Raw genomic sequence first — 23,161 nt, forward strand, 5'->3', positions numbered from 1 at the left:
AGTGCGTGCCCTAAAATTAGTGTCCAATAAATAAAAAAAACACGGAGGGCACCTATCATAGAAAAGGGCGTCGTGTAAACGTGTCGCTTTATATTTTTTTAAGGAAGGCGCGCACGTTATCTTGGGGAATGAATTCCTAAAAAATTAAACACCCCGCCTGATGCATCTCCTTCTTCTCCTTCTAAAATTCTCTACCAAAAAACCCTAATAATCCTTTAAGCATCTCATCTTCGACTCTCTCTACACTCTCTCTCTATCTCTCTCTCTCTCTCTCTCCCTTCTATTTGCAATCCCTAAGCCGCCACCACAAGCATCGAACCTCATAAGCTTTAAGAGTTCAAAGTGCCTAAGCGAACACTTCCGCCATCTCAAGGTGTCAGTTCAAGATCGGAACGCCACATCGCAGAACACGATGTCATCATCGTCTCCACAAACCACCGTCAACTGCGGAGAAAACGAATGCGACTGGGTCTGGAACAAAATCAAAGCCGAAGCTCGCCGTGATGCCGAATCCGAACCATCCCTCGCCAGTTACCTCTAGTCCACCATCATCTCCCACTCATCTCTCACACACACACTCTCTCTCTCTCTTTCTCTCTCTCTCTCTCTCTCTCTCTCTCTCTCTCTTTACATTTAGGAAACAAACTCTGCTCCTCCACCCTCCTCTACGATCTTTTCCTCAACACCTTCTCCTCCGACCCATCTATCCTCTCCGCCACCATCGCCGGCCTACCAGCCACCCGTCAACGAGACTCTGCCTGCATCTCCTTCGCTACAACAGGTAAGAGATCATCATTAAGCTTCAAATGATTTCCTAATGGTCGAATCCGAGAATTAGTTTGTTAAAATCATGGAATTAGAGCCTGGTAGTGCAAAAGACTCAAATGGTTTTTTCTTTCCAGTGACATCCTCCAGAAATGCAAAGCGGTGGTACTCAACCTTTCACAATATCACTGCCATGGTTGGTGTCGGTGTCCTCAGTCTTCCTTACGCCCTGTCTCAACTCGGATGGTATCACTTTTCCTTCAATCCAAGTCTTCTCTGTAAGATTCTTTTTTGGTTTAAACAATGCACACAACATGTTCGGTGAAAATCCTCACACAAAATCCACTTTCATAATATACAATCTGCTTGATTCAGGGGCTTTGGAATCACAGTACTAGTCCTATCCTGGGTGATTACACTCTACACACTATGACAAATGGTGGAAATGACATGAAATTGTTCCAGGAAAAAGATTTGACAGATACCGTGAGCTAGGGCAACATGCTTTTGATGAAAAACTCGGGCTTTATGTTGTAGTCACTCTACACAAGGACCTGATTGTACTTCTTGGCATCGGTCAATAATGTTGTTGAACTCAATTTCTTAGTTGGGGAGCAACTGAAGACAACTTCCATTGGTGTAAAAATGTTTATAAGTTGTTTTTAGCCTTTTTTGACGAGGGCACTTTTGTCTTTTGATTCAGGAAAGGGAAACATCAAGAGAAGGACTTCTTACTATCGGTAGGGAAACAAGAGGACCTGTACAAGCATGCCACAACTCCGAATTCAAGCTTTTCTTTTCTCCTTTAATGATCAATAAGAAACAATCAATAAATTAATCAACATACACACATAGCTTTAGGTTAAATTACTTGATTAATGAAGAGTATACCACAAGGCCATTATGCATGTGCCAACTTAACAGATTCTTTATGTCTAGCCAATTCTTTTATTCGATTTTAAATGTTAAAAAAATTTCTACTGATTAACGTTTTTTTTCTTTCTGCAGGCAATGGTAGTACTTTGGTTGTTTTTCTGTTTCTCATTGTTATGTACTACTTAATTTTTTTACCAGTTGCATTGGTAATACATGGATTTTGGTTCATTTTTTTAGGTATTTGAGGTGATGAGAAACAAGAAAAGGCTCGTCTTGCTGAATTGGCTGCAGAGAAGGCTCATCAGGAAGCCATTCAGGCTCAACTTGCTATCGTGAGTATTATTTTAGGTCAACCTTCATATGCTTTTGTCTGTTTTTGTCTTTTTTATTTGGGAATTACATTACATAATAGTTAATAATCATGTTCATATGCACGAACAGCAACGTAAACTTGCAGAAGATCAAATGAATTTAGTAGAAAAACAATCACAAGTTAAAGCCCAAATGTTAAGTTATGAAGATGAATTAGCTAGGAAAAGAATGCAGGTTTGAGAATCTCTTTCACTTTCTCTCTTTCTCTCTTTCTCTCAAATACCCACACACACTACATTTTTTATAGTCCTGTTTTCCATCTTCAATTGTATAAAGTATCTGCAAACAGATCATGAAGCTCAAAGACAACACAATGCTGAATTGGCTAGAATGCAAGAGGAATCTTTAATAAGAAAAGAACAAGCAAGAACAGCAACTGAAGAACAGATTCAAAATTTTTAAGGTTGATACAATTTTGTACCTTCTCTCTATCTACACACACACACACACTCAATAACCCTTTTTGAAGAAACTTGTGTTGTTATATAGGAATGTTGTATCATCACTTAAAACAGAATTTTCAACACAAATGTGGACCCGATCTTTTTCTTCAGACAGTGGTATCTTTTTCCTTATAAGTAAATTCAATACAATCCATATTAATCTTTTTTTTTCTTTTATAATGACTAAATTATATCCTTTTTTGTGTTATGAAGGTGACTTGGTTGATGTTGTTGTCCCTTTTGTGGGAGAATCCATTAGTGATGGCACTTTAGCAGCCTTTGTAAAGAATATGTTGAAATTGAATAGCCAAATTATTTCTCTCTTTCATTTTTATAATTATTTTTTTCTGAAAACTTTTCTTTTGTTGTTCATAGAACCTCGAGATCATGTGGAAGTTGATTATATGTGCCAATTGACCAAATCAAAACTGATAAGGTACTATTTTTTTATGGTGAGGGCATTTTCGTCTTTTGCACATACAAGGATAATGAGTACTAAATTTGTTAATCAGGCAGGTGACAATTGATGTTGGTAGTCCTGAAGCTGGAGTTATCAAAGAGGTAAATTGTAATTTTAGTATAAATTCAAAAATCACAATTATAGAATTATCATCTTTATTAAAATTACTGATATACCCTTTTAACCATAACTTAGTTTGTTGCAAAAGAGGGAGATATAGTGGAGCCACCTACAAAGGTTGTAATGAGTAAGCGTCTGATGAAGTCGATATGTAAGTGATGATATTATTTATATATTTAAATAATTCACATTACATTTTCAATGATTTAAAATTTATGTTATTTAATTTAGGATAGATTTAATGAAACTTCGATCTAAATATGAAGAAGCTTTCCTTGAGAAGCATGGAGTGAAATTTGGGCTCATGTCTGGATTTGTGAAAGTAAGTTACAGCTTACAAATCAATTCTCTTGCATTTTTATTTTTTCTTTTTTTTATTTAATTATGGTTGAAGTATATTTTTCAGGCTGCTGTTAGTGGGCTACAAAATCAACCAATCATTAATGTTGTTATTGATGGAGATGATATCATATATAGAGATAATATTGATATCAGTATTGCTGTTAGGACTCCAACGGAGTAAAGAACTCACCTCCGTTGTCTCAAAATATTCTTACACCTATTCTACTTCTCAGGCCTTGTTCATTTGAAATGTTTGGAGTTGTCTAATACAGAATTTGGAAACAATGGTCTTTGTCATCTCTCTGGTTAGTAGCATATTTGATCATGATCCAATCTTGTTTGACCCTTAGACCTGGAGTTGACTTTTACATGATCTTGATTGTTGCAGGTTTGGTGAATTTGGAACGTTTGAATTTTTCATTCACACTTATTACAGATGGAGGTTTGCGACACTTGGAAGTGAAACGGATATTTGCATTAATTTCACAACCCCTTTAGGACTTTAAAGATCTTTATTATCCATCATTTGCTGAATGGGTTTCATGTATGGTACAAACCTTTTCATCCAATCATATTTATCTTATTAGAGGGGCTTTGCTTCTACTATATGCCAATATGATTTCCTGAGACTCTAGTTCTTTTGGGTTCAAATGCAGTAAAACCACAAGCTTCCGGGGCCAATTCAGTTGCTGAGACCTTTTATGAATTCAAACACCTTCTTGTGTCTAAGTTCGATAGCAGATTCACTAATTTCTTGTGTATAAGTTCTATTAGAAGACAAACATATTTTTGAACCCTTTGAGATTTATCCATTTGTCTACTATTGGAATGATTATTTGTATGACATTAACTTTTGTGCAATGTATTATATTTTTTGTATATGGTATTTTATTTTCTATTATGAGACATGAAATGCAAATTTAATTTGAAAATTAGTAAACTTATAAATAATTTTTTTTAAAAAAAAAATTAAAATTACGATACGCAAAAATGTGTGTCATCTTCATTTATGACATGACCTTTCTTGATAGCAACTTCAATGATACGCACTGCGTGTCATAAATGAGCGTCGTAAATGCGCGTCGTCTATAGAGGACGCGCAAAAGCGCGTCGTCTCTCGTTATGACAGGGCCTTCCTTGACGCGCATTTGCGCGTCGTCTGAGCGTTTTACGACGCGCAATGAGCGTCGTAAAAGGCTGTTTTTCTAGTAGTGAGTGGGCTAATGCTCCATGGATTATCTAGTTGGGCCAAAACCCATATGATGTTCCATGGATGCTCCATGGTATATTTGAACCCATGGATCCAAGGAAATGGAAATTCATGACAATTAGAGTTTACCCTAATTGTGTAACTATATAAGCATCTTATTCTTGAGGAAAATCGACCACTAGTATGATTCTAGAAAGGGCTAGCCGATTTTCATGAAGTGTAGAATTCTCTCAAGTTATTCCAAGTGTATTTGGTGTTGTGTGAACCATTTGAGGTGTCACACTTGGGGCACTAGGCACTCAAGCTTCATGAAGACATTCTACATCAAAGAGGTATGTATTCTATCTTGTTATATTGATAGTTTTGTATGCTAGATTAGGATAATACCTTGGATGTTCATATTTGCATGTATAATAGAGAAAACATAGATCCAAGGTATTTAGGGTTGCATGTACACTTAGGAGTGTTAGAATGCTCATAACCCAACAGTGGTATCAGAGACTAGGCTTGTTTTCTTGTTATACTTGCAATAGAAGCTGAAAAATCGAAATTGGTGCTGTCAGCCCAGCAGACTCGCCGAGTCCATGAAGGGACTCGACGAGTCCAAGGCAAAATGCATCCAACTCGCCGAGTTATGTTCATGCACTCAACGAGTTGGACCCCATACAACATATTTTCGAGGTTTTTGGCTAGAAATGGACTAGGAACATTACCCTAAGTTGTTTTTGAACTTATAAACTTGTTTTTTTTAATGTGGTAATGTTCATGCTAATCCATTTTCAAAGATAATTGTCAATAGATTCATGTTTTGTATTAGTTTAAAGGTTAGACTAATTACATGAAAAAGTTTGATTTGAATTATCTTGTTCTTATGAGTTGCTTAGATTAATAGAAAAGTTAACTGAAATAGTTGTTTTCAATCCATTTTAATCTAAGAGTTGAGTATAAAATGTGTTTGTGTAACTTGTCCTCAAGTTACATGAAGAGTCACATTAAAGACTCATAAAACTCATAAAGTTGGCAAAGGTTACAAAAAATGAAGAGTATAGTTTTAATTAATTGGAGTTATGACTCCATAATTTGTCCTCAAGTTATGGAGGACCAAGAGTCTCTTCATTAAATAAATAAATAAAAAATAAATAATGTAACCTTAATTAATTCCATAAGTTATAAAAATAAAGAAAAGTTAATTCTTTTATTAGTTTAAAGTCTTCCATAAGTTATGGAACTTGAAGAGTTTTTGGATTAAAACTACTTTAAATACATAAGTTATGGAATTAATTAGTTTTGAATAGTTTCAAAACTTGCCCTCAAGTTTAGGAATTCGTAAAGTTTTCTCATATGAATACTTTAAATCCAAGTTAGCCCTTAGAATTTTAAAAGTTAAAATTCAACCCTTATACTTTATAATATTATAAGTTAATAATATTTATATATATGTATAAGAGTAAAGTCAGTCTTACCGCTAGTACGCCTCATTCACGAAGCCGGTCTATAAGGTGGGTATAAGGTTGTTGCCTATAAAATGGCAACTTAATGGGTGTCCACTCTCACCCACCGCTTGCTTGACTGGTGGAGGGTCGTTAGCCGAACGGGTTTGACAGGACTAGAATTCTCCCTTCATTAAAAGTATTAATGATAAGTACTAAGTAACTAAACTCTTAATAATTCCCAATCTTAGTTACTTAGGGAAATGTGAATAAGGTGCTAACCCATGAAATTACACTTTACACTTTGTCTAAGTCGTTAGTGGAGCATGTGTGGTTAACCGGCACACTAACTTGGACTTAACAAGGTAGGTAAAGGGTGACTTAATATTTATCATAGTATCGATGGAGCGTGTGTGGTTAACCGGCACATCGATTGAGGGGTAATTTATTAAGGGTACCAACTAATTTGCATGGTTACTTCACACCTTGTTTTGTGATCCTCGGCATCCCAGTCACAAAACCTGAAGGGCACACTCGAGTTTGAAACATGCCATTGAACAGTTCAATGAATCTCAAAAGATCTAGGAGTTTCAAAACCAATTAAAACCTAATAATACATTTCGTTTATCTTGGTGGAAATTGGTGAATCGTCATTCACCTACCTTCAAATTATTTTATAGCTTGGATTACGACATACCTCTTCTAAGTTATAAAATAGTTTGATGGGTCCTAGCCTTAATATTTCATATTGGGTGTTATATTAAGGACTTTAATATCAACTATCTTGAATATCTCCCAAAAGATGTATGGTTAGACATTTATGATCTTCCCAAATCTCTTGAAACAAGCTTTCCTAAATGAAGATGATGTTCCATGGAAATCATACTTCTTTCACCTCCTCCAATTATTCTCCCTACCCCACAAGTTCTTTAAAAGTTTAAAGTCACTCGAGCCCTATTGGCAAGTAAAGGTCTTGGTGTGGTCACATCTTGGAGATGTAGTCACATATTGACAAGCCAGGAGAGTTGGGTGTCAAAGTCTTGAGAAAGTTGGTGGTTCAATCACTTTCTAAGTCACATAGTGAGTTCCTTTGGGACACCTATGAAATAGACTATGACAAGACCCTTAATGATCTTATCTATTTGTTAAGATCAACTTCCTGAAACTTTATGGACATTGACAATGGTGACACTGGAAATACAGAAAAAGCATTCTCTTCCCAAGGAAAGGGGTTGACCATAGTCAACTAGGTTGACCAAATGGTAAAGAGAAAAGCTAAGTTTGTGATAGTCCCGTGTACCATTATCAAAGGGTCCATATGTATATATTGCCAAAGGAAGGGTCATTAGTTGCGAAGCTACCAAATTTACCTAAGGATGTTAAAGTCAATAAGGTTGACTCTACTTCAGGTAAAGTCCACTAATCTAACTTTGCTAAGTTTCTATTCTGAGATTCTTAATACATGATGTGACTGGGTCACATGGTGATGTTGTAAGAATCAAAGAAAAGTGAAGAAACTTAAAGAAAGAATATGCTGAATCTGATCGCATAGATGGATTTCTATCGTGTAGTTTGAAAAATCGGATTCTTGAGCTACTTCTTAGGAGTTATGAGATATTGCTTAGGAATAGATAACAACAAGTTTTCATATGGATTGTAAGGATAAGTTTTTCCGCATAGTTTTAAAATAAAAGAAAAATTTTCATTTAAGTTATTTTAAAATATCCTTACAATGGCATTTGAGAAAAAAATTGTTGCTTATATGATTCCATTAATAGCAAGAGTGGAAATATGAAATTGATTCCTTCATTTGTGGTAATGTCTAAATTTACCAAATAAGGAAAGATTCTCATCACCAAGTCTCAATTGGACCGAAACTTGGAATCATGCAAGTTGTATAGCATGATGAATGAGAACTTTCAAGTATTGGAAAATTAAGACTAACTACTTATTCACATGGATGTGTGAGTCAAGTAATGGACTAAGGGATCGAGTACACAGTCATGTGCACTGATTAAGTCCACCACAAAGATTGATAAGGCTATTCGTCATAGTTTACTAAAGTTCAGTAAATATGGTTATACTTACAAGCTTAAGTGTAATTCTGAGACATTGGAAAAGGTTCCAATGTAAGGCAGAGCGAATAAGAAGAATCAAATTAGGCAGAAGGATAAAAGTTTCTCAAATCTGAAAAGATGGGAGAGTACTTTAGTATCAGTTTTGTGATCATCTTAATGATTAAGAAACCATATCAAAATTAGTTCTCTAAGGAAGTCTTAGTGCATTCTTATGACTAAGAAGAAGGGATCTTGAATTGTTGAAATGGTTAAATCAAGAAGATGACTCATACTTCGTTCCAATACAAGTCTTAGAGTCATACTCCAAGATTGTAATTTGAGTGACATGTCTTTAAGAAGGTTTAAAACACGTATCAAATGTAAGAGTAAAATTTTTCTACTCTTGTACATTTGAAATTGGTAAGTTGTGATGTTTTGGATAAAACAAAGACCAACTAAGGCCAATTGTGTGAAGTGTTTGTCTTGGTTAGAATCCACACTATCTCTTGGATGTTTGACAAGGGAGTCTTATAGGTCAAGAGGACAGTGGGAGTCTTAAAGGTCTTGAAAGTCTCAAGAACTAATCAAGAATAAAACCTAAAGTTCTTCACTAGCACACGACTTGAGGTTTATAACCTATCGTGTTGACATAGTCTGTGCCCATTCCAGTTAAAGTTGAGTTCTTAGAGTTCTCAATTGGTTGCACAACAACTTAGAAGCAATGGCAGGCCCTTGAGCTGCCAGGTGGCAAGAAATTAAGATTGAGTTCAATCCATATGGTTTTGTATTTGTCATTATCTTTGTCTTGTGACTATGGTTTTGACAATTCACATGGATAAGAACACATACACCATTAAATCTAAGTGTCATAAGGTTTCTCTCCGATTCATGAAAATGATGGTGAGGAAACACTTTCATTAAGTAGATTTTAGTTAGATAGAAATTGTGATATTTGCATTCTCAAAGTCGTTAGTGGAGCGTGTGTGGTTTACCGGCATACTAACCTGGACTTGTGAGAAGTGGCAAAAAGGTCTAACCATTATGATTACGGCATCCCTCTTCATAATTGTTTAGACATACAAGTGTGCTATCTAAGGGAAGGTGTATGTTTTTTGATAAAGTTTTATCAAAACAATCTAGTATTAGAAATCTAAACTTTGGTAAGAAAGTCAGCTGATTTCTGAGTACATGTCAAAGCTAGTGGGAGCATAAGTGTTATGCTAATAATCATCATGTTAGTGGGAGCATGATAATTATGATAAAGATTGCAAGTTAGCAATGTCAATTATAGAAAACAAAAGGTTTCAATTGGGAAAAGTTGTTTTGCTATAATTAAGGGAGAGGAAATTATACTTCATCTCAAATCTATAAGCTTAGATCGTGAGGTTTTAATCATTTAGTCAAGGATATATATATGAATTTCATGTTGGAATGGCTCAACATAAGGAACTTCTGTATATGGGTCCATTATTTGCGTTCTAAAATTCGATTATGATTACGGCAGCCCTTTTCATAATCTGAATTATGAGAACTTGGCAAATAGAAATGGAAATGTTATAACAAAAGACTGGTTTAGTCTTTATGTGAGACATCATGAATCGTGTCCCATATGCTTCGGATATAGGATCGGTTACATGTGCTATAGTTATCCGTTCTAAAAGTTTCCAAATGCCTGGGGCATTAAGAAGGGAAAAGGTTTAGAACTGGATTTGACTAAAAGGATTACACAATTGTCGAGGACAATCTAAGGTTTACCAAAGATTGGTTGCTCAAGGAAAGTTGGAAGTATAGTGATAATTCTGGAAGGACCATATTGACATAATCTGTAAGGAGGCAACTCTTGTTCAGAAGTGATAGTCAAAATGGAATCTGGAAATGTTTCAAAGTTAGAATTTTCAATCTGTTTAAGATTAGGAAACTTAATGCAAGAAGGATGTTTCAAAGGAGCTGATCTCCTTTGGAATGCTCTGTAATGGTTGTTGTCAAGTCTTTCTGACTTTGTGCATAATCATTACAAGAGGATCAATGCATATAAGTTTAGAATCTAAAAGATTTCAGTAAATGGCATGAATTTGGAATTCTTGCATTTGCAATAAGGATTTGGGAGTGTGAAAAGAGAATCATTGAAGTTATGTTCAATTGATCTAGTTCACAAAGTAAAGATCATTGAAAAACATAGTATGCATACTTAGTGTGTGGCATGACTAGTGTTTAGAAAAACATAGTGTACATGCTTGGAGCATGGGACAACTATTGTTTTAAATTCAAGAATAAAGTTGATAGCTGAAACAGTATACAATGAATAATGTGTAATCATATGGTGATAAATAAAAGGTGTTTTATTTATGTTCATAGGTTTTGATACCATATTGGATTTAATTATTATTGTGTTTCACTTTGCATGTTTTGACTTCCCGAATAAACTAGGTTATTCTTCCGGAATGACTAAGTTATTCAAACCATCCACAGTCGGTCATATGTTGGAAGTAGATATGAATTAAGACTGTCATGGGTTGGCTTGTAGAGGTCCTAGGTGTTGGACAAAGGGCTACAACACTCATGAGTGCTCATAAGTTCTAAGTATTGGATTCAACCCGCGCTCATTGGAATCACTTCATGGGTTTTATCACGAGTGATCATGAGACGATAATATCTTATATTCTTCAAACCTAGAGATATGAGTTGTTACTATGAGTTGGTTGTACATTGATTGCACGAAACCGCATTTGGTAACTCGGTGCTATAAAACGTGCCTTTGTGTATGATTCAACAAGTAGTAGAACAAGCCATATGAGTCGACGTTTATCCATTCCTTTTACCTTCGGGATGAAAGCGATATCTGTGGGCCCCTCGATGATTTGATGATGACAAATGGAAGTGCTCGGCCGGGCCAGGACTAATTTAATTTGTTCAATTAGTCAGTCGTCATAAATCGGAAATCAGGAAACAACAAATGGACAGAGAGAATGATTATAATCCATGTATCAGTCCATATGATATCTAGAATGGAGGAATATATGATCCCTTATCTAATGGACAAGTCATTGACAAAGGTCAGCGTTTATCGACAAGGTCAGAGTTCGACAGAAGCTTTTGAGAGCTACGATTGCCAGTTGGTTCCTGAAGTCATACGCAATAATAGTTTTAGACTTATCCAAGTGGGAGACTGTTGGATTAATGTCTAAATCCATAACTATAATTGGTAAGACTTGACCCGACCCGACATGGTCCATTTGGGTTGCATGGCATCATGCACTTGGATAGACTATAATGAGAGAAATAAGACACTTATGGTTATTAATATATTATAAGTTCTAGTATATTAATAATAAGAATAATAAGATTATTTAATTAGTATTGATCAAGAATTAATCTAGGATTAATTAAGTGATCAAAAGAAGACTAATTAAATATATGGGTTGATTGTGTAAATCATCCATACTTGTATAGTGGGCTAATGCTCCATGGATTATCTAGTTGGGCCAAAACCCATATGATGCTCCATGGTATATTTGAACCCATGGATCCAAGGAAATGGAAAGTCATGACAATTAGAGTTTACCCTAATTGTATAACTATATAAGCATCTTATTCTTGAGGAAAATCGGCCACTAGTATGATTCTAGAAAGGGCTAGCCGATTTTCATGAAGTGTAGAATTCTCTCAAGTTATTCCAAGTGTATTTGGTGTTGTGTGAACCATTTGAGGTGTCACACTTGGGGCACTAGGCACTCAAGCTTCATGAAGACATTCTACATCAAAGAGGTATGTATTCTATCTTGTTATATTGATAGTTTTGTATGCTAGATTAGGATAATACCTTGGATGTTCATATTTGCATGTATAATAGAGAAAACATAGATCCAAGGTATTTAGGGTTGCATGTACACTTAGGAGTGTTAGAATGCTCATAACCCAACACAACCGAAATACCCTCTTGATTGATGACATGTCCCAAAAACTGTAGCTTCTGCAACCATAAATCACACTTGGAGAACTTCGCACAAAGTTTCTCCGCCCTTAGGGTTTCACCTCCCTCAAATGCTGCTCATGCTGCCCTCTAGTCTTAGAGTATACCAGGATATCATCGATAAAAACAATCACCGAACGATCTAGCATCGGTCTACACACTCTGTTCATGAGGTACATGAACGTTGCTGGGGAATTGGTGAGCCCGAACGACATCACCACAAACTCATAGTGACCATACTGAGTCCTGAAATCCGTCTTCGGTATGTCCTCATCCCGAATCCTCATCTGATGATACCCATACTGAAGGTCAATCTTGTAAATCCAAGATGTTCCCTAAAGCTGATCAAACAAATCATCGATCCTTGGCAACACATAATGGTTCTTTACCATTAGTTTGTTCATCACCCTATAATCGATGCACATTCTGTGCGATCCAACCTTCTTCTTCACGAAAAGAATCGGTGCACCCTACGGGGAACTGCTCGAACGAATGAACCCCCAGTCCAGTAGCTCCTGAAGCTACACAGATAACTCCTGCATCTCTGGTGGTGCCAACCGATATGGTGCCTTCGCTATCTGGGTGGCACCCAGCACCTGGTTAATGCGAAACTCCACTTGCCTCTCTGGAGGCACTCCTGGTAACTCTTCGGGGAACACATCCCAAAAGTCTTGTACAACTGGCCCACTGCCCACTGATGTCACGACCTCTATTCTCGTATCCGAAATATAAGCCAGAAATCCTGAGCAACCATGCTATAAAAACCTCCTTGCCCTCGCAGCCGAACAGAGGGTCGGTCACTGCGAGGCCTTCTCGCCATGAATAATCAATTCTCCCCCACTTGGGGTTCGAAACTTCACCAACTGACGCTCGTAATCAATCATGGCCCCGTTGGCCCCCAATCAATCCATTCCGACAATCACTTTCAATCCTCATAACAGTATCGAAAATTGGATCCACACGGAACCTCGTGCCCAACACATTCAGAAAACAGCCCCGATATACGCTCGTTGCACTAACGGTGCGGTCATCAGCAATCTCTACCTCGAGTGGGGAATCCAAGTCCCCCGAAACGTCCCCAAACTTCTTGCTAAGCGCAAGAGACACAAATGACCGGGTAGCACCTGAATCAAATAAGACATGAGCAGTCATACCATTTACCAAAAAGGTCCCCACACATACATAATTACACATAAGTCATACAAATAAAAAAAAACTAGAGAATAGCAAATATGTACCAGCCACAACGTCTGGCGCGGCCCGAACCTCCTCGATAGTCAGCTGAAACGCGCGACTCTTGACCACCGGGACTTCCACCTTAACCGGACAACCATCGGTAATCCTCAGTGTGGCGGATGCAGGTGCCACCACTACTCCTCCCCATCCCTGTAACCTCAGACAGTCGGCCTTTTTATGGCCAGTCTGGTTGCAGTAGAAACATATCAGACCCTTATTGGGGAAATCCTTGCTCACGTGGCCGGGCTGACCACACGAGTAACATCCCGATATCCCAGTTGTCCGGCACGCCCCACTATGAAACTTCCCGCACTTGGCATATCGGCCCAGGCGCTGCTGGCCCCTACCCGAAGAATCAGAGGTATTAGGATTTTTAGCCTGACCCCCTGCTGCCTGCACCTGCTCAATCTTCCGCTTTGTGCGGGTATCCAACTCCATCTCCCTCTCACGGGCCTTCTCCACCATCTCATTCAGGGTTTTGCACCCTGTAAAACTCATAAACTCCCTAATATCATCCCTCAGCATGGAATGATATCGGGTCCTCCTCATCTCCTCGTCAGTAGCATACTGTAGGATCAACAAAGCTTGTTCCCAAAACTTTGTGGTGATCTCCACCACAGTCTTGGTGGTCTGATTCAAATCATGAAACTCCCACACTAGACGTTGCACCTCAATAGGTGGTGCAAACTCCAAATCAAACTGTCGAACAAACTCGGCCCATGACATCTCCGCCACCCAGCTGGCCCCACCTGACTAGTAACCTCGCCCCACCAATCTTGGGCCCTATCCCTCAGCATGCAAGAAGCAAACCCGACCTTTTCCGCATAGTGGAAGGAACTCGTACGTTGGGTGTTCTCGATATCCGCCACCCATCGTCGGTTGACAATGGGGTCCCCGGGCTCGAAAATCTTCGGCGCTCCACATGCCTTGAATTCCAAAACGAGGGGGATCGCGCCCCGATCTGACCCACCGCCATCTCCGCCCTAAAGGATCTGAGTCTCTCCTCCAAAATCTCCATAATTGTGACAATCCTATATTTTTCCAAAGCAATGTAACACTCAAAAATTCAAATACAACGAAACTATTTGGAATCAACTAAATTAACCTCAAAAATAAAGTGTTCAAAAATCTAAATTTGGGATGCATAAAATGTTAGATATCGTGCCAAGGTTTCCAAAAACATAAAGAATGCAAAACCGGGTTATAATGAAGAAATTATGACCAGTCAAATATTCACGGCACACCCGGTAAAACATTATTAAACGTAAAAAGTGAAATTTCAATAAAATGCTTTTTAGCCTTAAGTATCTAAACAAAAGTCGTAGATTACGTTAAACAGCGAACGTGCATAAAAAGATCGCCCAAATTGGACCTCGTATGAACAAGTTACGAATTTTCTAAGTTTCGTAACAACAGTAGAGAGCTAAAAACTCGAATTAAAGATCGAACGATTTTTAGCTAACACAACCTAAACGAGAATTGAAGGTCTCCACACCAGGAGTAAGATGGTGAAAAGACAGACAAAATCAGGCGTCTGATAAAGACATTATGAATTTTTAACGGACTTTAGCAGTCCCGGCCTACTAATAACATAACATTAAAAATAAAGTCAAAACTAGCTGACGGAGTCTAAATGAAAGTTGTAGAGCATAGTCTCACCTACGCGTGGATATAAAGAACGCGAAAAACGGAGCCCATACGCGAAAGTTGCGGAATTTAGAAGATTGAATCCTGAATTACGCTCAACGTAATTTAAGAGTACGCCCAGTGTACTCAGGTGCAGTGTCGAGTCCCATCGGCTGCAGGCTCTACGCTTAGCTAGACTCGAGTCGTAAGCCAAGACACAAATTTATGCCCAGTGTAACCGAAGTACGCCCAGTGTACTCCGGTAGTACGCCCAGCGTACTCTCACTTTCAACCCTATAAATAGAGGGCATGAGCTCCGGGTTTTGGCACACATTTCTCAAACTCTCTCTCACTTTCACTCACTTGTGAGCTCCAGAGGCCATCCCGACACCCTCGGTTCCATACTCGAGCCCCCGACAAAGGTTCTACGCTACCGAGATCCCCGAGAAGCTTGAAGACGCAGCTTTCCGCAGTTGAAGTTATGCTCGATTCTAGTATCACTCTCTTCAAACCGAACAAGTGAGTTCATACCCCTACTTTTCAAGTCTTTTCATGTTTTAGGGGGGGGGGGGGGGGAATACAAGTACAATACAAGAAAACGTATCGTTTTATATAGATATAAATACAACTTCTATCTTATCATTATTCGATATCAACATTTTACTTTACGTAAAAAGTTAGTATTTCACCGAGTTATTTTCACCAAATGGAACACCCTTTCTGAAAAACTATAATGGGTATAGTTTGCGAGTTATTCATACATTCTTACGTAAACATCTTGAAAAACGAAATACTTTCATCTGAAGTGAAATAAAGACTTTCTTATCATAAATCTATTTATACTAAATGTTGTGAGATACCCAACTTCAACGTACTCTCAAGTATGCATTTCAAGTCCTGTATTATAAACCATAATCTCTTGGAGGGAGAGCGTGATACTTTTGTATAGATCTATACGGGATTGACAATCTCGCACCTAAACTGTTAGCTACAGTTAGACTGGCAGGTTTAGGGTGACAAATGTCATAACACTAAAACACTTGAAGAATGTTGTTACAGGTAGTCTGTGTCAGTAGCATGGTTATAAGCCTCACACGGAAGTGTAAAAACAAGCTTGATTTACGAGACTCATGAATGCATTCAGTATTTACATTATTTTGAGTACAAATTCATCTTTATCATTTAAGTACGAAAAATACTAATGCCCTCCAACTTTTGGGAGCTTTTCAAACTATATGTGGAAAATATTGGATTTTCTGGAAACTACGTTCATCTATTTTCTTCCAAAAAGACATGCCTTTTTCATTACAAAAACACTAATGAACTCACCAACTTTATTGTTGACACTTTTTCGAAACTACTTGTATTTCTCAGGGAATCAGTAATACATGTAACTACCAGCTTTTGAAGAAGGAACGCTAAGGCGTCTATTATCAAAAATTTTAAATCATCATATTTGTAATATTCTTTTGGAAACATGTATTACGCAACAATGTACGTTTTTGTTATATATATATGATGGTTGTGTTACTTTCTTTACGATATTCAATTGTTATGGTACTACGTGAAGTCACCCACCCCTGGATGTTTCCGCTATTCTGGTTTGGGGGTGTGACAATAATGCCCTCCTTGACCGTCCCGAAAATTACCGGGGTCACGTCAAGTATGCCCCTGGTAACCTCGGCTGCAATGAGCTCGCGCAGCCTCTTGTCGATGTCATCAGTAGTGTCTCCTGATCTCACTCCGGATCCAGATCCCGATCCTGATCCTTCTGCTCCAAATCGTGTCACCGCCATGATGGACTGAAATATCATAAATTACAATGATCAGGATTTCCACAAAAGGGATCTTCCTACATCGGTCCTCCTTGAAGTCATCAGATTTAACAATGCTTCGGGGTACAGGTCATGTGATTCCAGTATTACGGGCCCAATACTACCTTCCACACCTACCTGTACCTTTCCTCACCGCTCTACCTGATAAATCCAATTCGTCCCACAACCAAACCATATCCCAAAATTACTGAGAACATAAACCTCAGGCTGTCATAAGATTTACTCTACTCATGTCAATCAAACCAATCATGACAGGTTGCCCTTATGGATGCAAATTGTACACAAAAAAAGGATCAAATAGACTTTCGAATAAAAGATTCTTCCCTAAGACCTCAACCAAACAGGGAACGGAAAATAAGGCCAAATCGATCATTCTGAGGCTATAAGCTCCTAACCGTATACAACTTTAAAAGCATACACATAGCAAGTTCCATATAATCAACAAGGCTCAAATATCAGTATAACATGGCTAACATATTGGGGAACTACTTACTTGGCTTGGCTGATCACGCACGTTGCACTATCATCTTTCACTTCTTTTTATTTTCTTAAAAACTTTTAGGATACTCTTGAAAACAATTTTACCATTTCCTTAATTTGAGTCCCGACACACCCGAAAGTGTGCCCAGATCCCTCAAACCAAGGCTCTGATACCAACTTGTAACAACCCAATTTTTAAAGAAAATTTTCACTTTTAATTAATAAAACATAATTGCATAAACCATTTAATTCCAACATAATTGTTTTCAAATCAACCATTCATTACAACTAATTCAAATCATCAGAGTGTCCCCAAACCCTAACAGTGAAAGAGAGAGATGCAGTGCACGCCGCACCATCACGCCTTGCCCTTGCCCTTGGGCTCAGATGTACCTGAAACAAATCAACAACCTGTAAGTGAAATGCTTAGTAACTTCCCCAGAGCATACCACACACACTACATATACACATAACCTGTTAGCTAATTAAAGCTACACACATATCAAATAAGGCATGCATACATAAAACCTGTAATAGTGCCATGGGCTACCCCAAATGGTCTTTACCTAGGACTGCTACGGTCTAACCCACATGGTCTTACATCCAATGTCATGGGCTACCCCACATGGTCTTTACCTGGGAATACCATGGGCTACTCCACATGGTCTTACATCCGATGCCATCGGCTCCCCCGGGGTCTTCCATGCAAACACACAAACACATATCATATCAAATTGCCGAATGACTAACACATATATCATTATCACATAATCACATAATGGGCCGGCCTTGGTGCCTTAGACCCATAGGTATGGTGAGAAGACTCACCTCAGTCTCCCGAATACAAAAGCCGCTCTCCTAACCGTCCGAGACTGCCCGAGCTGAATAATAATATCAATCAGCGTTAGGACCTTAGATTAATCAAAGGAAAAACCCAGACTCCAAACCCATCCATGAGGCCTAATTATCCTTCCATTGATAATGAGCCTAAAATCCAAGTGCAAAATTATTAATAGGCCTCTTGGCCCAATAAGGCCCAAACAAAGTATCCATGGCCCATAACAGATCAGATAGACCATAATTCACAGAATGCAACAAGTCCAATAACCAAAATGAAGTCCAAAAGCTCAAAGGCCCAAAACATTCCGACCCAATTTGTAGTGCGTACGCTCGGTGTACCGTTCTGGTACGCGCAACGTACTTGGGTCTTAAGGACTACGCACAACATACATTAAATACACCCAACGTTCTTCCAGATCAAGCACTTTCTCCATTAAGTGCTTAATACCCGATTGCTTTACGTCCAAAAGCCAGATCCGAGTTGTTTAATACGTCCTAACACATAAAGTTGGCAACTTTATGCCTTTTCATGCCTCACATACACCCAAAACCTTCATTAAGACGTTTCCAAGGTCTTTAACCCATGCATGAGACCAATACTTCCACTAAGACTCCATTTTTATGCTTCAAAACGACCAAGGGACCTCAGATCTACCATTCTCCTCCCATGGAGGTTCTTAACTCGCCAAAAGAGGTCCAAAATCCAACAAAAGGGACAAAGCTAGAAAAACCTAGCTAGATCCAAGGACTTAAATGGAAGGGTGCAAGCTTTTTACCTCCAAAAGCCTTGCAAGATGACCCCAATCCAGATTCTTGAGGCACCAAACTGATCCAATCTTGCTTAACAACTCTCCTTCTTGAAGGAACTCCAAAATGGCCACCAAAACCTTCTTCTTAGGCTCCAACTCTCACTCACACACTAACTCAGCTGTAAGAAGACGAAATGGGGGCTAAAGAGACTGATAGGGTTTGGTCCAAGAGGCTAAGAGACGTTTAAATATAGGATAAGTCCGGGATTTAGTGTTTTGACCCTCTGATGTGTATGCCCGACGTAACCTCATGTACGGCCAACATACGTCAGGCTCCTCCGTGATCATTCATGCAGAGTACGCTAAGCGTACTCATAGGTACGCCCATCGTACTCAAGGGACCAATTATGCTAAAATTTAGATTCTTGGGGGTTTTAAGACGTACGAAGTTTAGGGTGTTACATTAAAGACATAACTTTATAAGTAGAAGTAAAAATATTGTTTTAATATATAAATTTAGTTTATATATGATTAAAGCTTACAATTGATATTTATTTAACTTTATTAACCAACTTATAATCATTATTAGAAAAACATTACAATTTATTATTGTTAACTATTTACAAAATTATTTTTGGGTTGTTGAAGTTGAACTAAAATTTATCAAAACTGTTCAAAAGTTGTAGTTTTAAAATGATTATGGTTTACATACACCAACATATTAAAACTAATAAATTAAATATAATATGTTAGAAGTTAAAAACATAACTTTATAAGTAGAAGTAAATATATTATTTTAATATTGAAATTTAGTTTATATATGATTACACATTAGATTTGATATTTATTTAACCTTATTAACAAATTTATAATCATTATTAGAAAGAAATTAAAAAGTTATGGAAGTTTCAAATGAACGTGGTAAAAAGAAAAAATACTTTTAGTAATTATATGTCATTGACAATATTTTCTTTATTTAAAATAACTAAAAAAATTATTATTATTACATTTAGACATTTAGTTAATGTTACATTATAATTAATTTGAACAATAGATAATATAACACTTACTAAAATCAAATCATTTAATTGTATCTACTCTCACTTTATGTGGTGTATAAAATTAATTAACTAATGTAATGATTTATTAAATTTAAAGAAAATTTGTCGACATTTTAATTTAATCATGATGATTATTTAAATTATCAATCATTGTTTGTGATGTAACATAATTTAATTTATAGCTTTATGTTCTTTTAACTATTATTATTATAAATTGATTTTTAAAAAATTAACTGAATTTTAGTTATTATAGAAAATAGTTTTTGGAGATCTTTTAGTTAATTTTAATTTTAGATTTATGTTTTTTTACGTTATTGTATTTAATATTTTTCTTTTAGCTCTTGTAAAAAATATACATTGTGTTTTTTTAAAACTTTATTTGATATTTTACTTTAGGTTTTAAATTTTACACTATATTTTTAAGTTTGTTTTGTATATTAATTTAGGTTATGCATTTAACACTATATTGAAGTTATTGATAATTGAAGAAGTCTTCCATTTATGATAATATTAAAAATTAATAACATATTTAGGTTAGAAAATATATTATGTGGAAATATGAAAAGTTGGGAGTTTCAAATTGATATGGTGAAAGGAAAAATGTTTCCTTTATAAGAATAACAAGTCATGTCTTTGACCCGCCGAGTTGTATGAACAACTCATCGAGTTCATCTTCAAAAGTTGGGAGATTCCCTTGGACTTGCTGAGTCTGCTCATGCACTCATCTAGTCCTATGAACTCCAGGTCTATAACTAAGTCCAATACGTCGTCTCACTCCCTTGGACCCTCTAAAACCCTTATAACACTCAACTGGATTCCTTTGAACCCTAACAAAAAAGGGGAGTCAAGCCTCGGACTGATCGATTCCCAAGAACAACTCGCCAAATCGAGATTGTTCGAGTCTCATTTCTCGATTTCTGATGTACAACACTATCCAAAAGATAGATCTAGGCTCCTATGATCGATCTAGCATGAGAATAAGCTCAAAAGGCTCTAAAAGAAACTATTTTTTGAGTTGTTTAAGCTAAACTAAAATTTATATTTAAGTTTTACCCTGTAATGTTATATTTAAACTAATAATTGAAGTATTTTATACAAATTATTCCAAAATTATATCTTTAAAATGATAATGGTTTACATCTAACAATATATTATAACTAATAAATTAAGTATAATATGTTAGAAGTTAAAAAACATAAAGTTATAAGTAGAAGTAAATATATTATTTTAATATTGAAATTTAGTTTATATATGATTATACTTTAGGTTTGATATTTATTTAACCTTAATAACCAACTTATAATGATTATTAGAAGGAAATTGAAAAGTCATGGGAGTTTCAAATGAATGTGGTGAAAGGAAAAATACATTGGCGTTTCAAATAAATGTGGTGAAAGAAAAAAAATGATTTCTTTATAACTATATATAGATATAGATAAGTGTCTGACAAAAATAATTAATAACTTTTGAAATATATAAAATTACATGAAAGTGTATTTTTCTAAAACATAAATGCGAAACATAATAATAAAAGGACAATTTCGGAATTATATTAAAAAAAATTAATAATTTTTCTTAAACATTATATTAATTAGTTTTTAAGTTTGAAACTTTTTTTTAACCTAAAAGTTAAAAGTTTGTAATCTCAAATGAATTATTTTGTTAAAAGCTAAAAAAATAGAAGCTTCCAAAAGCTACACGTGTTTGATACAAAGTTTTTGCAAGCGTTTGAGGTCTTATAGTTTATAGTTTTTTTTACAAAAAGCTCTAATTTAAATAAAAAACTTCGTTTGATAGTACGAATATTTAGTTTTTAGTTTAAACAAAATGTTCCAAAATTAAAAGCTACTTTATGTAACGTTTAATAAAACGCTAACGAACTTTTGAAATCAATTGTCCTTAAAAATACATTTATATATTGATTTATTTTTTAAACAATTATCATTTTATGTAATTGTATATATTTCAAAAACTTTCAATTATTTTTGTTAAACAGTTATATAACAAATAAAAACTACAGCTTCCAACTTCCAACTTTCAGCTACCAGCTACATACTACCAACTATTCACTACCTGTTTCCAGCTTTCAGCTACTTTTGACAAAAGGTAGTACACACAATATCTCTCTCTAAATGGCTACATATTCGACTGTATAAAAATAAGGACATTGAAAATGATTAATTGCTCATAAAAAGTCTTTGGAGCTTAGAATGTTACTATAGCAATATCGTTTTGAAAGCTCCACATGCAAACACGACCCCATTTTATGATTTACTCATTGAAAAATTAGAATATAATATGTTTAAGAGGATGGATGTATATACATTAAAAAATCATAGTTTAATTAAATAAGAGAGATATGGGTATAAAATTAATCAGCAGCTAAGCTAACCCCCATTGACAAACACAACTACCTTCCAAGAAAGAATCTTCTTCAATGGGTTGTAATATATATGCATAAACTACTTGTACATATGTATCGATACAGTTGTGTGTGTGTGTCTATACTTGTTTAATTTGGTTTGGTTTGTTGATTGTTGGTATGAGTTGGTAAAGGTGTCCACTTTAGTTGTTGTAATCCTTTTTCCTTCTTTCCGTAAAGTCACATACCATTCAAGATCATGGATTCTTCGTTATTTAAATTTTGTTATGAATTTAAGAACGAATCTTGTTATTTTATATGCAAAATGTATAAAAAAATGTTTCCTTTTTATCTCGTGGGTATACGAATTGATGACATATATAAATACATATGATGAACTCAGTATTTAATTTATATATAAAAAAACAGATTTACTTTTATAAATATGTTAGATCTCTGAGAAAAAAGCAAGCACATCTTTAAGTATATACATAAAACAAATACAATGATTTATCAATCGATACTTCGATATTTTCTGTTTGTCAAATTGTTTGTCCATGTTAGGTTTATAAAAAATTAAGACAAAGCTAGTAAAACTATATAATTACAAATATATAAAAATATTTGGTTGATAGATAGTTTTTGTAATATTAAGTAAATTATAAAAAATCTAATGAAGATTTCATTTGAAAGTAGTTTTATGTTGCCAATATTATTATTACTTTATCCAATTAACGTCGTTCTGGATAATAGAAAAACCATTTGTTTGATCATGCGCTATTTAATAAAATAATTATTAACGATTTATGTTAGTGGAATTATTTTATCACATTTTGATATTTTGGTCATTAGTTTTCTTTTACGATCAACAACTGATATTTTTGGGTTTATCTTTGTTAAAAAGATAAACCAATCATGTCGTTTATT

At 35.9% G+C, this 23,161-nt stretch overlaps 1 protein-coding gene and 1 long non-coding RNA gene across 3 annotated transcripts; both read left to right on the top strand.

Annotated features, from left to right (window-relative positions):
- Positions 1–229: 229 nt before the first annotated feature.
- LOC144997466 (uncharacterized) lies at positions 230–1,838 on the top strand. Its single transcript, XR_013659811.1, has 3 exons — positions 230–781; positions 903–1,043; positions 1,141–1,838. It is a non-coding gene; the product is annotated as an uncharacterized LOC144997466 (long non-coding RNA).
- Positions 1,839–1,895: 57 nt separating this feature from the next.
- On the top strand, positions 1,896–4,185 carry LOC144997473 (dihydrolipoyllysine-residue succinyltransferase component of 2-oxoglutarate dehydrogenase complex 2, mitochondrial-like). 2 transcript variants are annotated; one of them, XM_078957395.1, is made up of 10 exons: positions 1,896–1,973; positions 2,303–2,416; positions 2,503–2,573; positions 2,670–2,892; positions 2,969–3,017; positions 3,112–3,187; positions 3,273–3,358; positions 3,443–3,683; positions 3,767–3,922; positions 4,035–4,185. In XM_078957395.1, the coding sequence occupies exons 3-8, from the start codon at positions 2,543–2,545 to the stop codon at positions 3,557–3,559; spliced, it is 582 nt and encodes a 193-aa protein (XP_078813521.1). In that variant the 5' UTR covers positions 1,896–1,973; positions 2,303–2,416; positions 2,503–2,542; the 3' UTR covers positions 3,560–3,683; positions 3,767–3,922; positions 4,035–4,185. The 2 variants fall into 2 exon arrangements, with proteins under 2 accessions (XP_078813521.1, XP_078813514.1); XM_078957388.1 differs by lacking the exon at positions 1,896–1,973 and adding an exon at positions 2,083–2,187.
- The last annotated feature ends 18,976 nt before the right edge of the window (positions 4,186–23,161 follow it).

This window comes from Lactuca saligna, chromosome 1 (genome assembly GCF_052625555.1).
Source record: "Lactuca saligna cultivar CGN05327 chromosome 1, ASM5262555v1, whole genome shotgun sequence".
NCBI classification, from domain to species: Eukaryota; Viridiplantae; Streptophyta; class Magnoliopsida; order Asterales; family Asteraceae; genus Lactuca; species Lactuca saligna.